Source organism: Saccostrea cucullata, unplaced genomic scaffold, assembly GCF_032062105.1.
Source record: "Saccostrea cucullata isolate Sc308-1 unplaced genomic scaffold, CSIRO_AGI_Scuc_v1 ctg929, whole genome shotgun sequence".
Classification (NCBI taxonomy): domain Eukaryota; kingdom Metazoa; phylum Mollusca; class Bivalvia; order Ostreida; family Ostreidae; genus Saccostrea; species Saccostrea cuccullata.
In genome coordinates, this window is record NW_026940768.1 from 107,910 (window position 1) to 124,965 (window position 17,056).

Sequence of the window (17,056 nt, forward strand, 5' to 3'; positions counted from 1 at the left end):
AATCTAGATTTTCTTAAGGTTGATTTTGAATTTTATTCATGCTCTGATGCGGGAAATAAAATGAAATTCATGCAGGGATCATTTAATTAAGTTGAACTTCCTTTATGCATGTATTAGTTAGTAATTCAGATCATTCCATCATATACTTTTAAAAAAAGCAATATGCATTAGTGTCTCATTTTGCAGTTTAAATAGAAAAAAAATCAAAATCTCAATAATCAATTCAAAGAGGTTTCAAAGAATTGCAAACCCACATACTAGTAATAATCTGATATGGGTGGTGTCATAAAAGAATCAATTTACAAAATTTCCGTATAACTGTTTTGCTTATATACTACCGGGTACATTTTAGCATGGAGATTAAATTGGTTCAGTGCTAAATTAAAATTCATATACATGTATTGTGAAACATCTGAAATAAGTTTACAGTAAAACTCATTTAGTACGAACACAAATATTGCAAATTTATGGATATAGTGAAGTTATCTTGAATCCCCAGCTATATAAATATAACAAATTCCTTATATAGATATAATAACAAATTAAGGATATAGCGAAGTAATTTCATAGGTCCAAGTGACTTCGTTATAACTGAGTTTTACTGTATTAGGTTACGCAAATAAACATACACAATAAGCATTTCATGATTTTTTTGGGGGGTGGGTGGGGTGGTTCATTATATGTTCATTAAAAGTTCATAATTAAAAGTAATTATTCTTCAATTTAATACCTTTTTATTATGAAAAAAAAAACAGAAAGTGCATGCTCATTCCATTTAATGCTCCTATTATTTTCATTAGTTTCTGAGCTGCAGCTGCGAGGTTCATGCAGTGTAGACTGGCTCCACCAGTTTTTCTGCGGCAATGTCTGTCAAATAGCTGGTCATTATGATGAATTCATAAACTACCTTTTTATCGATTGCCTGATAGGTGCCAGCCTCATGGAATTAAGCATGCTCATATGGCAGAGTACATTGTTTTTTGCTCAATCGCCAGTTCATGTCATAATTCAATAAATATATACTAGCCACTGGCTACTCTGTTTGTAGGGCTAAAAGAATTTGGGCCAGAGAACATTGCTCTTGTATTTATTGTATCTTTTCTAAAATTCAGTGGGAGAATTGAGTGCATGTTTTATTAATCATGCATGTTGTACAGGAGAGGCAAACTTGAGGGATATGCATATGCATTTGGAAACATAATTAAATTGCTAATGTCCTGTTAAATTATTAGCTTGATCATTGGAGTGTAATATTGCTTGCTTAACCAAGTATTTGAAAGACGACCCTAAAATTGTTCCCATGGGTGCACCGCAAGGGAGACAAATGTCTATCATCCATTACACTTCTTCCAGAAAATTCCAAGAACAAAAGTATATCAGTCAGAGAGAAAACAAGTTTATTAGGATGGGCTTTTATAGAGAATTTTTCATGTGTAAATAGTAATTTCAAGTGAAAATTTGTTTAAATTACTTGAAATACACATTATCATTTCAATATTATTACTATCTAGAAAAAAAAAATCTTTATTTATCCAAGGTTGGAAAATTCAATCAGCCATTAATTACAAATATAAAATTAATTGATTATTTGATTCTGCAAAAATATTCATCTGAAATTAAATAATTAAATTCTTGAACACATTCCAAAGTCCATACACACAAATACATGGAGTGCCAATTAAGTGGATGAACATCTAAGCTAATAAATCAAATTCACATAAAAATTGATTCATTTTTTTGTATAAAAGATTTTATCCTGGCATATTCTTACACTTTCTTTGTTGCCCAGTTTTCCATGTTTACCAGTTCTTGTGAAAATTGGTTGACAATGCTTAAATGACAAGATGGCTAAAACATTAACAATCTCTACGAGGATGACTCATGGTCTCTTCGGCTTAAAAATCAATTTCTGCCGTCAAGCCCGGAATCTGCCGTTTCTCTCAGGGTGGTGAAAATGGGCTTAAGTCAGGCCTCAACTGATAATACTGAATATTATCTCCAATCATACTCCAAATATGGTCAGGAGTATTGATCGCGGGATGGGAGAGCACAGAGGAAGTGAATTATGCAACCCTGAGCCAAAAAGACGTCAAGAACCCCAAGAAACATGGAGGGCTAGAAGATTTTGGACTTCTTTTGACAAGTGACTCATCTCTACACTTTATTAATGTTTTTATTTCTTCCAATTTGGAAGTTTCCGTGGTGGCGGCTGTCAGAAAGGACGGAAACGTGCAAAATCTTAGAAAATAAACGCTAGCTGGTTTCATAACATTGAAAATAATATACTGGTCCGTTTCATGCACTAAACGCCAATAAAATTTCAATGAAGCATCAAAAAAATGTTATAAATAACACTTTAAATAAATTTTTTTTTACAGAATTGTTTGAAAATAGTCCTTATGAGCTTTCATTTATTTAATCTGCTTGAAGTGTTTATTTCATTTTTGAATGGAAGCCTAAAGCACAATGTTTTATGAATAAACTCATTATTGATATACATGCAGTAGCACTTTAATCATTTATATGACATAATTTATTTATACCAGTACTTATAAAGTCATAAATGATGAATTGATAAAATATATTAATTATATTTGAAAGAACCTACAGAAAATTCTGGTCCAATTTTGAAACACTTGTGAATTTTTCATGTAATTAAAATTATATTTAGTGATTTGATCTCATTGAAATAAGAACTTCACAGCATTTCTTTTATCATAACTTGAAAATATCAATAATCAAAGTGAAAGTTGAAAAGATCCATCAGTAACAATAATGCAATTGATCCATCCTTATCTTTGATAATTGTTCAAAATAGAACAGGAATAATACAGTATAAAGGAATCAGGATACTAGGGCTAAATCTTCAACCATCACTTTCCCGCCGAGGGGCTTGGTTTCAAGTCAATCTGGGCCAATATACTTGTTCCTTTTAATTCTCTTGTAATTTTAAGTCTTCCTCTCCTAGGCCTTTGAGGATTTTTTTTCCCCCCAGGAATGTCCTTTATGTGACTTTTATACATTTTGCCTTTCCATATTTAAAAAAAAATCATTACTCTTCCGTTTAAAAATATATCTGTTTAAAAATATATCTGTCTTAGAATATATAAATCAGTGTGAATTGGTCCTGACCACATGGTCAATTTTTTTCTTCAGTGGTCACTTTTACTCAATAGGTTATGTGGGGTCAAATTCCGATAGCTCTTCGTATAGAAATGATTAACCAGCCATAAATCGTTCTCTCTCAAATATTAAATCCATCAAGAATGCTTCATTATCAAAATTGCTGATGAAAAATGAAGATCCTATAGTTTATTTATGTGAGGGCACAATTTACTCTACACAGAAATTTTAGTCAAAGTACAACACCCTTTAAACAAATACTCATAATAAAACAATTTCTGAAGAAAATACATTTTATCTCAACTCCCTGGTATGTTTTTATTTTATCCCCCCCTTTTTTAAACAGGTTTTTTTTTTTAACTTTCACAGCAAATTATGCTTTTTTTTTTAAATTAAGTCATAAAATTTACAATTATCTTTGTCTCCCTTGGTTCTCTTCAAAATTAATTACACAAGGAGACTGAACCAATCATAATTAATTCATAATACAATATACCAAATTGATTTTCATCCAATGTCTGCAAACATTTTTTTTTTCTAAATACACAAAGACCTCTCTAATATTAATTTTCTTACCTGAAAATGTGTTCTTGCTTTGTCTTTCAAAGTCTTCGTCAAAGATATGCAGGCATCAATTTAGGCAAGCTCTCCATATGGAAGATTTGCTTCTGTTGAACAGCCAAATACAGCAGAAAGACCACATTAATGGAAACTCTTTAAGTAATCAATAACAAACTTTGTAGCATTCCATACAAAACATGGAGGCCTTTTTGCATCACGATTATAAAAGTATTATATGAAGTCTTCCAAAATCTTGATCCAAATAATCAATTTTTATCGGCCCTAATCATGAAACTGCATTTTTCTTTTTGTTATTTGGATATTTTATGGCCTCAGCATCTTTTTAGTCCTTTAAAACAATTAGTGGGGTTAAAATTAAACTGATTGAATACTTGTGTGTAATTAGGATTTCCTTCTTACAGTAATAAATCTCCTACCTTTTTTGTGTAATTATCTACCACACATATACCATAAAAATTCATTGTTTTATATGCTGCACCTGTTTTTTGCCAATATGAATACATTATACATACATGTATATTGATTGTCTGTATATTAAATCATTACATGTATTGTATTGATAATTTCATTTTGTCTGTCACATTTTTGTTAATATTGCAAACCTAATTCTTTTAAATTTTAATTCAATTTTACGAATGTTTAACTGTACTTTAAATTTTCAAAATCAAACACCTTCTATTTAAAATTCCCTGAAAATTATAATTTACATGTACAAATTTGAATATATTTTATTGCAATAATAGAATATAAAACATATATACAATGGGATTGGGCACAATTTTGTTCTGACATTGAACAATATGATTTACTTACCTCTACACTTTAAATAAACTGTGAACTCCTGATTTCAGTGTATTATCAGTGATGCTATGGCTTAGGAAGTGGGCTGAACTACATATAAACATGGCACTTTCAAGCTTTTTAAATAACCACAATAATATGATCCATCTAAAATGAGATGTACAAAATGTAGTCAATCAATTAATGCCAAATTAATAATTTAACATAACTCAAATATAATGCAAACACTCCAGTGTAAAAATTCTGCTGAACACTTATCTTTTGGCTTTATATTAAATGTATTGACTATTAGCTTAAATTTAAACATGGCACTTTCAAGCTTTTTAAATAACCACAATAAAATCCATCTAAAATGACCCCCTCTATATATATATAAATGTATATATAATCAATTAATGCCAAATTAATAATTTAACATAACTCAAATATGATAAAATTTCAGGTGCCTGTGGTTTAGTGTAAAAATTCATAGCTTAAATTAATTGTCTTTTGGCTTTAGCAAAAAAATTATTGTATTCACAATGTTACTTGGCTGACAAATAGATTTTTAAGGCACTTGAATTTTTAGGGCAAGTACATGGTCAAGATGACTTGCCCTACCTGAATTTTTGCTAACCCCTCTATATATACATATATAAATACAGTATATTATATATTTCATAACAAGAGGAAGACAAATATTTAGTGACTAAGCCCCTATGCCCAGCTTTATTGATAAAAATTACATATTGATTTTACTTTTGATAAGATATTTCCACTTCATTGCTTAAAATAGTTGTCTCTTTTAGTTTTGGCAGCAAAATCATAACGATTCACAGTGTTACTTTTTATTATCAAATAATTTAATTTTCTTTTCTTACTGCAACCCCTTTTATTAATTAGGCTAGTTTATTAGCCTTTCTCTCTATCTGGTTTTGGACTCCCACAACTTTGGATTTTCATGATAGGATTTAGTAACTGAAAAGTAAATAATCAATAATATTAGAAGATAAGAAAGAGCAATTAACCCATAAATAATACTTCCTGTTAAACCAGTTTGAAATTGAAGATGACCAGTAACCTTGCCTTAAGAAACATGCCTCGTAGTGTACAACCAAGACGTTTTAATGGACATAAATTAGAGCAGAATATTGATATCTAAAGTCTAAAATAATCCTACCTTAAATTTTGTCTGATGTAAATGGACTAACGTTAGCCGTCTCATACAGATGACCGGATCAAACTTTTCCCGCGAAAAATGTTGCCATAATCTGGATCTTAAAAACGCTTATGATATCACTGTTTAAACTTATTTGTGTGTGTGTATTTATCAGAAAAACTATGATTTAGCAATATTATTAATTTCTATTAACTTGAAAATATCTGTGTGAAAAAAATCTGAGCCACATGCTAGTGATACGATTATGTTGAAAATTGTTCGCTTACAGTTGAACCTACTTTTACCCGATTCATCATAAACTAGGTTCTAGCTGTTGGAGTACCAGTTTATTGCACGGGGTCAGCTGACAAGTGCGCGTAGTTCAAACGGATTTGTTAAACAAAACAGGTAAAAATGAGATTGTTGTTACAAAGTTAATCAGACAGATTTAAAGATTTCTTTCGCTAGAAGAACTTTAATTGTTTCACTTAATATCTTTTATGTAACTGATATGTTGACTAATGACTGTTTAATCGTGAAAATCGATTCGCAGACGGAGTATTCACACTCAAAATAAACAATAATTTGAATAAAACAGTTTTCCTATTGTGCCGTGTGTTTAAAATAATAAAAAAATGAATATAGATCTAATATTTACCTGAAATTTTATGAGTTGTTAATATGATTTTAGGATGATGACCAACGAAGCAGGATGTTTTGTGTTAAACTGTTGTGACAAAGAAGTCAAAAAACATTTGAAATCGATCCAAGATCACATACAGAATCATGAATCAGGAAGGTTTAATCCTCCTTCAGGTAATATGTTTTCTGTTATAATGAATAAAAAATATAAATTATAACGTATCATAATATAGTACTAAAGCCACAGTACGGTCATTATAACTATTCAGATACATTCATGGTGATGAACATGTGCTGAATTCAGATACACCTAAAATTAAGTTATCCAGGTTGAAATATATATTATTATTTACAATGTCTTAAATTTGCCAGGATATATAAACCAAGTCATGCACATTTTTTTTCAAAGTGCATTAATATTGATGTTAACATGGTTAAGGCACCATGAAAATATAAGTATTATTTTTTCAAACGTGTACGTTAACATGGTCCCAACAAATGCAGTGACGCCATTTTTGCCGGTGACTTATGGCACATGTCTGTACTTTATTCTTTAGATACGGACATGAAAAAGATTACTATCATCAACTGTGAAGATATGGTGTGTGAAGATGCTTACAGTATATCAGAGTACTTCATATTTCTGTGTCGGAAATATCACCTTTTACACAATGAAAGAAGCACTCTCCTTTCTTCAATGGATCAGCTGATTGCTCTGCAGCTTTGTCTTGCAGAGAAGAACAAGGAGGTACAGAATTTATTGGAGTTTTAGTCAATGATACAGGATTCTAAAATTTTAAATATTTACTACTGCCTCAGGAGAAAGTGAAACTGCATGGGTCATGTCAAATTGATAATCATCAGCTAATGTAAAATTTCTGTAGTTTATATTGATACAGTGTATATGAAAGAAATGAAATACAGTTTTGAAAGCAAAAAGAAAAACCCACTTAAATGAGTATGCAAAGTATGAATTTAATTTTTTTTCTGGCAATTTAATCATGAACATTTTATGATTTCAGGAAAGGGGAGAATTTGACATAGAAACAAGCACAGTCTTTGAAAGTAATAAAGAAATCATCAAGGCCAAACTTCAGTCATCAGACACTGTGGAACTGCCAGAGATTTCAGAGAGTTATCAGAAGTTTCTACAGCATTGTAACTATGTGGACACGTGTGAAGTGGTCAACCTAGTACAAAAAGCATGTGCTGATAATACATGTAATAATTTCCAGGAAGATCTGTCCAAGAACCATTACCTATTTCTTGGTTTACCAAATGATCCTGTTGAGGTAACAGTAGTATAGTGAAGTAATTCAGTTAGATATTATTTTAAGCAGTAAAACTTTGAAGAACCCAGTAAAACACAGTATAAAAGAATACTTATTAGGAATAATTTTAAATTCATTTACCATTTCTTTTGCATGTATGATCTTGGGGACAGGAGGAAGGATGAACTTATTTCATTTAAAGTTTATCCCTGACTGACCCCGAAACATTATCCCTAATGAATTTTCAATTTAGGGAGTTTTACAAGAATTGTCCATATGGACTCAACTTAAAATAACAAGCTAATTCAGAGAATTCGTGTCCCTCGCTTAGGGAAAAATGTGTTATTTCAGATCCCCCTGACTGAATTTGTAGAATTATTAAAAGTATACATGTATACTGAAGCAAATAAAATACATGTATGTCAATATGCATATAATGATTTGATTGTTTATTCTTTATTATGTGTATAGTAGATTCTTTATATATGGAATATTTATCACACTGTAATGATGATTTTATAACCTCATAAATTTTTCATTTCACATGCTGAATACTATCATTTAGTAAAAAAAAAAAAAAAGAAAAGTATTTAAAAAAAAAAAAAAGGATCGTCCGAGATTCGATCCCGGGTCCTCTCACATGTGAAGCAAGAGACATACCACTAGACCACGGAATCGCTTTACGTTGAGTGAAGTATATGCAGAACTGAAGTCACATACATGTACATATTCATGTTCGGTATTCTCAAAATTTTACACAATTCATGGTGTTTGATTTATTTTGCCTTTATTAAACAGTTCTAATAGATGTAATAAGAACATAAAGTCCGTCGAGAACCTGTTTTATACGCAAGAGCTCTCCTCATGCCCCTGTGCTAAAAATAGCGACATGTAATACTATAAATACTAATAAAACAAACGGGGCGGGGCACTTTGAGAGGGGTGAGAGAGGTTCTAGGGAGTTCTGGTATAAAATTACATTCCATAAGCTCAAAATCTACTTGAAATATCGCCCAGAAATGATAGTGTTACACACAGACAGAATGTATAAATTTACGACCTTGAACTTTGACCTTTTGACCTCAAAATCGATAGGGGTCTTCATTAGGCCACAGGAAGTTGTTATGTAAACTTTCATTGTGATAGCTCAAATGGTTCTAGAGATATCATGTGGAAACGAAAGTGTTATTACAGACAGAATTTGCTTATTTATTACCTTGACCTTTGACCTTTAGACCTCAAAATCAATAGGGGTCTTCTTTAGTCCATAGGGAGTTGCTATGCTAAATTTCATTGCAAAAGCTCAAAGGGTTCTCGAGATATCGTGTGGAAACGAAAGCGTTACAGACAGACAGAAAGACGGACAAACCCAAATTAATATCCCCCACTTTTCAAGCGGGGGACAAAAAGACAAATGACTATATTTCCATGGAACTGAACAAAAAACGTGTTATTTCAGATTGCCATGATCAATCTGCTTTGTAAGGACAAGGCTGTGTACAAAGTGAACATTGAGGTGTCTTTAGAGGAGGAGGGGCAGGGGGGAGATGTGAACGTGTGCTCTACAGCTTCCTCCCTGGACAGTCTGATTTCACAGAAGACGAAGTGGAGGGGGATCGGTACTCCTGGTCCCTCAAAGTCTGTTGTGTCCATAAACCAGGTTTGTCACCATTTGAACTGCAGATGAACTTTTTTATCTCATAAGTCTCCAATTATTTTGGAAAATATCAAGTTATTCATATTTTTGATGTGTATGGGATATAAATGTGTACAGAGAAGAGATTATCATTTCTTAATACAGTATTAATTTTGGGGGGGGCTCATAGAATTAATCTTTGATCCATTTTAATTGACAGATGTATGTCCAACTAGTGTTTGTGGCTTATTTGGAACTGCTAGTGAACTCCAGGTCAGAACTTGCCCTAGCTAGGTCCTTTAATGTACCAGAGCGAGAGCTTGGGTTATCTGCCTTCACCGATCTGAAACATGAATCCCAGAAGAAGAATATGCCTATGTACCAGGTAATCAATAGCAAATACATGTACAACTTTTACACAACATAAAGCTCGCTAATGGACCAAGTATATGATAATAATCTGTGACCTAAAAGGATTTTTTGGGGAGAGGGGTGTTCACAGGCAATGGCATAATTTCAAAAATTGCAGAAATTTTGTGGAAGTAATTTTTGTTTCAAACATTGAATGATATTAAATTTCAGACAGCCACCTCTTTTATTATGAGAGTCAGACTTGGGGGTAAAGGTTACAAACCAGATCCGTCCCTACCAATAACCCAGCATACAAAGGGACTGAGTGACTTTATCACCCTGACACATAAACTACAGACCATAGTAGAGGAGGAGGAGAATACAAGGTAAAACCTACTGCTATCTCACTGAATAATGAAAAGCTCTTCACTGATGTGCCAATCTGCTGATCTGTAAGATACATACATCTTTCATTGCATGTCTGACATTCTCTTTGAAGATCTTAAAGGAATTGAGGAGTTGCATATACTTATCAGATGTTTATCACACTTTGATTATTTATGAATTTACATTGATGGTTTACAGGGTCGCCTGTAGAAAGGTGCTTAATGTTTTGAAGAAAGAGATCAGTAAATCTGAGGATAAGAGGATTCAGAACTCCACTGTTGAGACAGTTTGTGAGACTCTTCAGAAGAGTGCAGTGCAGGTCATACAGAACACACAGATAAACAGTCCTCCCAAGGTACATGTACTAATATAAGGAAGTCTGAAGTCTGTCATAGTCTCAGTAAAAAGAATAAGGGGGGGATAATATACTGTTTGAGCAATAGTGTGTTTAATTTTACAATATTTGACAAATATGCTCAAGGAGAGCATTTCCTTGTACACATATATCAAATGTGTGAAATTCAGATAAAAAATTGACCATTTTTTCCCTTCCCATCTTTCATTAAAGGGACAGTTTAATTTTACATTCAAAATTAAATGCTTATTTTGGCCTTTTATTTTAAAGAAATCAACAGGAGGCACCCCTTTGGGTTACAAGACATTGAGGGCAATCCATCACTTGGTGGATAAACTGGTCACTGGTGCAGATGTCCTCAAAGCTAACTCCCTGGATGTCCTGTGTGACAGTTTCTCTAACCAGCACACACCTGTCAGGTTTCCCTGTCTCCTGTCACAGTTCAGGTAAGTATATTTGAAGCCAAGCTTGAATAATTGTGTATTTGTTTTAATCATCAATCGGCATGTACTACTTAAGTGATTGGACAAAAAGCAGTGTCAAGGGTGCCAAAATACCGTATAACGGGTATTTTTTACGTGCTGCTAAATTTTACTAATTTTTACGAGTTTTATAAATCCGTAAAAAATAAACGCGTAAAATTTCACATAATTTATAAAACGGCTAGTATAAATTTTCAACATAGTATTGTAAAAGTAATGCTAATTGTCATTAAGGCTATATATTATTAAGGTACTGTTGGTATTTTGAGCACTTTTAAGTCAATCATCAATTGGGATCATAAGGGTAAATCTCAATTAACTTGTATAAGTTATACAAACATCGCCAATTAATTAATCAGGTAGACCTACCTGGTTACTCTTTTTTAAGTATTTTTACGAGACGCATGACTTCTGATAATGACTTAATAATTACAGGTCTTCCAATTATACCCATGCATGTTTTCAATCTTTGACACTTTCTTTTGTTTCATGTGCTTTGAATTAAAACTTCGACTTCTTAATAACACTGTACATATAAATACTTTCACTTCAATTATGATAGTTTGAGTTGTCTTTCTTTGTTTTCGGTAAATACCAGATAAGCAAGTGGTGTGCCTATAGCTATGTTTTTATAAAACATGTATAAATGAAGGGCACGTGGTTCGTGTATATAGAGGTAAATGATAACAAAAATTAAATATTATGTAATTTGTTGCATTGTTTATAATTATTGTTAAAATTTAATAAATATCTCTCTCTCTATCTCTTAGATCGAGTTTGCGCAGTATTTGTACGTAAATGCATTCAAAGTGCTAACAATCAATGATCAAGGAATTTTACATCTGATGATTTTTATTTTTACGGACATATTCAATTCGTAAAAAATTAACGCATAAAAATTTAAATCACCCTTTTTTGACCAAAATTCGTAAAAATTTACAGCAGTAAAAATTACCCGTTATACGGTATGACAATCAGGGTACCACTACAATAATTTTTTTACAGTAATAATCAGCATTCACTGAGAAACATCTTGTAATTTTCTAGCCGGATACTGAAGGCATTGACAAAGTAAATTTAACTTAAACATATTGGAGATTTGGTATTAAAATCTTCAAATTTTTTTTCAGAACTCCTTGTGATGATATAGACAGCCCTGAATTGAACAAGTCACTTGCTGAGAGACTATTAGAGAAACAGAGAAAAGAGGTAAACTTATCGACATTTACCACTGAAAATAAAACATATGCCCAATAGATTTATAGCTTGTAAAGATGGTCAGCTTGTTGTAAGTGGATTTTGAGTGATTCTTACATATAATTCTTTCCGTCAGACTCCATTACATGCCAAGTGGTACAAGGCCACGATGGACTGGGCAGCTCCTCTCCATGACGTCCAGATGACAGACGAAGCTGAGTCATATAAGTGTCAGAAGTCTACTTATGTCTTACCAAGGTAATGATTAACAGTTTGGATCACCGTGGTATAAATGTCCATATCTTCAAGAACTGGAGGATAGGGGGATCAAAAAAACATCAACACCAAGATCAACTGCATTTCAATAACTTGATAACTTGACATGAAGCCTGTTGGTTCTTTAGAGTTATAGAGTTAATTATCTACCAAACATAAAAAAGAAATTGAATCTTTTTTAAATGAAAACCCTGGTATTTGAAAATTATTAACCAAATGAATTTTTTCACTGAACAGCAAGACACTGGTGCAGCCAGCGAGTGCTTCCAAACGAGTGGAACTCCCAGGTCTGAAAGAAAGAACCTCCCAGGAATCTAACAAAGACAAGGAGGTGGACTTGACCAGTGATCTCAAAGACAAACCGCTGAGCCAGGAATCAAGGCAAGAAGAACCTGTCTCCAACAGTGATGATGTAGAAAATCATAAAGAGGTTGGGGGTAAAGCCAAGAAAAGACCAGGACCAGAACCTTGTGAAAAAGAACCCAAGAAAAAGAAAACTATAACTCAGGGGAAAAATTGTCGTAGGAAACTGTTACCTCAGATCAAAGGACAACAGCAAATCAACAGGTTCTTTAGGATGTAGATACAGAGTAGACTGGGTTGTGGGGGATATTTTATTGTCTCTATTTATTACTTTTTTTAACTATTTATTTTATACAATATTGATATTACCGATACAATTGCTAGATATTGATGGGAGTGAATTTGTAACTATTGCTTAATGGACTTGTGCAATAAATAAAATTAGGAACTTTGATTTTAGCACTTCATTTTCTTAATAATATACCCATACCTGCATAGTGACCCGCACTCGGTGGGTCACACCCACAAAACTGACCTCTCACTAATGACCCATGGTGTGTCATTGTTTTCACCCTCAAAATCAACCTTCCCCATTTTTTTGACCCAAAAAGCAAAATTATACCTGCATGTCTACAGCAGACCTTGACTTTTCCAAGACTTTGATTTCAGGTAACAGAAATAATCCTATCACGTACATGTAGGGTGTATCAGAAAAAAGGTCTCTGTATGTAACAAATAAATACAAAACACAAACAAACAAAATACATATAAAACATACCAGTAATTGAGCTTCAGAGAGCAATTTTATTTTGAGTCAATGCTATTGAATGTAATACTTACAGATTTCTAAATTCAGAGTGAAGAAAACAAAAACAGATAATCACAAATCATTCAAATATTAAAGTACAAGTAAATGTTCTTTATAGAGCCTTTATCTCTAGCTATAAAATGAAAACTACACATCCTTGGTGTTTTACACGTCTTCAAAAGATATACACATGTATATACAAAGTTAACAAGCACATGTAAATTTGATCATTTGTAAAGAATACATTTTCAAATATAGATAAACTACTGGCTTTGTTCAGAAACAAAAACAAATCCCATTTCTGATAAAACAATAAACAAAAATTCTGGGAATTTTTAGACAGCCATTGTATTTCATGCATAATTTAAGACAATCGATCAAATAATTCAATGATAAGACAAATAATGTTAAAGTTAATTCATAGAATAAATACACTGTAATCATAAAGCAAAACTCTAATTCATTACCTCCTTGAATTCCTCAATAAATGATCAATACTTTTTGGACAATATTCAATATATGTATAATCTCCAATATAATCTACAATATTCAATATAATCTACAGGTTAGCACTTTATAAATACTACATTAATCTATCACAACTCTTAATATCTGATATGAAAAATCATAAATTAGTACTCTCATGTCAAATGAGTTGTATATTATGCAAATTATCAAATTATGAAAAACATAAATCTCTGATGAGACTGTAGCTCTACCGGTTTGCACCATATCAGAGGAAGAAAAAAGTAACACATGGATTTGAACTCAACTGCGGGAACCAAAGTACACTTTCTGTTGCAATAAGTAACCATTGCGAGGCAATCAGATTTTAAAAAGAAAATCTACAGTAATATGTATATTTGTTTAGTCTGTATAAATACTTATTTCAATAGTCTACAGCCCACAGGTACTTGTGGACAGGACCCCCCCCCGATATTCAACCCCGGGGCTTATTTGACATTTTTTTCACAATTTATATTTAGTACACTTATTCAACATGTTTGCAATAGGAACAAATCATCAAAACCCCAAAATAATCGCTCCTCAAAAAATACCCCACTATACATTATAAGAGAGAAAGGTAAGCAACTTAGGTTTGTTTACGTTTAGGTAAACGCAACGGAAGTGCCTATTACCTATTATGATAACACCCAAGAGTGATTATTACGTCAGGCAAAAACTCTCTCGGACGTTATCGTAATAAGTGTAACATTCTCTATGCACTTCCGTTGCGTTTACCTAAGGAAATTTGAACATTCTAACTGGAATGCTGTTTGTGGGATTCTTACGTGATGCGGAGTCAATTCGATAGCATTGACTGAGACAGAAATATATGTAGAGACAGCGTGGACTGACATTTTAGGTGAAAATGAAATAAATACAAGTTTTTAAATCCAAAGACCAGTGGGGGTACAACGTAAACAAACCTAAGTTGCTTACCTTCCCTCTTATAATGTATAGTGGGGTATTTTTTGTGGAGCGATTATTTTGTGGTTTTGACGATTTGTTCATATTGCAAACATGTTGAATAAGTGTACTGTAGTCTATAAATATAAACTGTGAAAAAATTGTCAAATAAGCTCCGGGGTTGAATATCGGTGGGGGGGGGGGGGTCCTGTCCACAAGTACCTATGCTACAGCCCTAATAATCCTGTCAGAGTAGTAGTGTTTTGATATAATTTCACTAAAATTTCCAGAAGGCAACACTGTTATTATCTTGATGAAATTCAAGTTTTATTGAAATCTGTTAAATAACTGGAAAGAATATTGTCTTAAAGAATTTTTTATGGCAACACTTCCAAGAAATAAACAGAATTATATACTAGTGTAATCCAGTGTACCAAGTTTTCTTGAAATCGGATCAAAACTGTAGGAGGAGTAGCGTCATGAAAAATTGTTTACCCAAGTAGACAGACAATGGACACTTTACCATTGCAAAAGCTGGTTTCTGACCACCAAAAACTGAAACATATTATACCAAATAAAGTTACAAACAAAAGCATGAACTCATGTAGATATGTGCTTTAGAGTATTTACTCCTGACAAAAATCAGGATAAAGTCTAGTGTAAAAGAAAATTCTAATGAAGCTGAGCTGCAATAATCATAAAGCAAATAAAAATTTTACCCTGCAGTAACACTACTTTTATTAAGTGTGTGCTTATTAATTTGGGGTGTTCTTAAACACTTGGAGTGTTTTAGTCATGTACAAGCCATTTATTTTTGAATGTTTCAGTCACACAGTCAGGAGATTTCATTGAAGGAATCGGTACTTAGTACCCTGTGGTAGTTAGGAGACTTCACAGGAGAGTTGTACAATGGCTGACAACAGTTAAGTCTTTTACAGTAGGCTCGGATTCCTGACTTGAGAGATCTGTAAAACACAAAATACATGTTATCCCCCTTTAACTTGGTGGTCAGTAACTTCCTTATGAATATGACCTGACTCTAAATACTTTTAACCGCTATGAAAAAATGGAAAATAGATTTTGAAAATTCAGCATAGATTTGAAAATTTTCTGTAAGATTCCCTCTGCATTCATCACCACATACCGGTTATTGAGTTCTTTAGAAATTTGTTCCAGGGACTTCCCTCTGGTTTCTGGTACAGCAAAGAAGATAAAGATCACAGACAATGCACAGACAGCACTAAACATCACAAACGTCCAGGATACACCAATGTTTTCTACAAATACAAAAATATATACAGAGTACCTGATAAGAAAACGTTATTTCAAAAGTTTCAGATTTTTTTCCAACCCTAAATTTGAATAAAAGATGGGACAATTTTTTTAGCAAAAACTCTGGCCTATCAAAACTCAAATATGTTGTAAATTTGTTCTGACCCTAAATTTGAATAAAAGATAGAACAATTTTTTAACAAAAATTCTGGCCTATAAAAACTCAAATATGTTGTAAAGAAAATTGTGATGTTCAAAATCTTTTAAACCTACCAAGGATATCCAGAAAAGTGAGTGAGACAATAAGGTTGGTTCCCCAGTTGAGCACAGTGGCAAGAGAAATGGCCCTCCCTCTCACTGAAGCTGGGAAGATTTCACTCAGGATTAACCAAGACACTACAAATTAAACAGTTAATATTAGCAATGAATTAAAATATCACACAAATATACACACTTGTAAGCTTAAACCTAGACAAAATGCATATACACACTGGTATATCTTTTTGAGCATCTTGTACAAATACTGCTATAAATGCTGTTATTTTACTTGTTCCTATACAATCAAGACAACTCTAATTGCTGAAGCACAAAATACAAACCAATAAAACATTTTGCCCAATTTCATATACAATCTACTAATTACCTGGACCAAAACTGAATCCAAAAGCAGCCACATATAACATGAGAGCCGTGAAGGCTGCTATTTTGCCTATGGTAGATCCATGGATGTGTACATGAGGTTCCTCCGTTGTTGTAGCAGTATAGTTATCCATAATGTAAGACAGCCAGTCTGCCTCGGATAATGTGTAAGAATCGTTTATAGAGAACATTTGGGGGGTTGTAGTGTAAAATACTGAGATGTTCCGATTGGCTTCAGTTAATGCCTCTAAACACTGAACACTTTCCTGGCAAGGATTAGATCCATAAATGTGGTCATTTAAATGAGAGATGATCCCCAGGAGGAGGAGGGACACACCCATTAATGTGGCGCCCGCCAAAAGGAATCGGCGACGGCCCCACTT

At 32.8% G+C, this 17,056-nt stretch overlaps 2 protein-coding genes across 2 annotated transcripts; one reads left to right on the plus strand and one right to left on the minus strand.

The window, feature by feature from the left end:
* The first annotated feature begins 6,336 nt into the window (after window positions 1-6,336).
* Window positions 6,337-12,998, plus strand: LOC134256262 (PCNA-interacting partner-like). Its single transcript, XM_062738914.1, has 11 exons — window positions 6,337-6,460; window positions 6,844-7,034; window positions 7,309-7,578; window positions 9,017-9,217; window positions 9,414-9,578; window positions 9,776-9,930; window positions 10,130-10,286; window positions 10,557-10,732; window positions 11,899-11,977; window positions 12,102-12,223; window positions 12,479-12,998. Exons 1-11 carry the CDS (start codon window positions 6,337-6,339, stop codon window positions 12,822-12,824), a joined length of 1,986 nt encoding a protein of 661 aa, XP_062594898.1. The 3' UTR covers window positions 12,825-12,998.
* Window positions 12,999-14,283: 1,285 nt separating this feature from the next.
* LOC134256261 (solute carrier family 2, facilitated glucose transporter member 10-like) lies at window positions 14,284-17,050 on the minus strand. The gene is made up of 4 exons (XM_062738913.1): window positions 16,678-17,050; window positions 16,308-16,430; window positions 15,907-16,039; window positions 14,284-15,727 (listed from the first exon to the last, which is right to left on the minus strand). The coding sequence occupies exons 1-4, from the start codon at window positions 17,012-17,014 to the stop codon at window positions 15,598-15,600; spliced, it is 723 nt and encodes a 240-aa protein (XP_062594897.1). The 5' UTR covers window positions 17,015-17,050; the 3' UTR covers window positions 14,284-15,597.
* Window positions 17,051-17,056: the final 6 nt, after the last annotated feature.

Bases quoted from the DNA above. Each gene is read 5' to 3' on its own strand.
- LOC134256262 (XM_062738914.1), top strand. From the start codon at position 6,337: ATGATGACCAACGAAGCAGGATGTTTTGTGTTAAACTGTTGTGACAAA. The intron at 6,461-6,843 runs GTAATATGTTTT...TTTATTCTTTAG, and splicing joins AAGGTTTAATCCTCCTTCAG to ATACGGACATGAAAAAGATT. The intron at 9,218-9,413 runs GTTTGTCACCAT...TTTAATTGACAG, and splicing joins CTGTTGTGTCCATAAACCAG to ATGTATGTCCAACTAGTGTT.
- LOC134256261 (XM_062738913.1), bottom strand. From the start codon at position 17,014: ATGGGTGTGTCCCTCCTCCTCCTGGGGATCATCTCTCATTTAAATGAC. The intron at 16,431-16,677 runs GTAATTAGTAGA...TTTAATTTGTAG, and splicing joins TGGATTCAGTTTTGGTCCAG to TGTCTTGGTTAATCCTGAGT. The intron at 16,040-16,307 runs GTAGGTTTAAAA...TTGTATTTGTAG, and splicing joins CACTTTTCTGGATATCCTTG to AAAACATTGGTGTATCCTGG.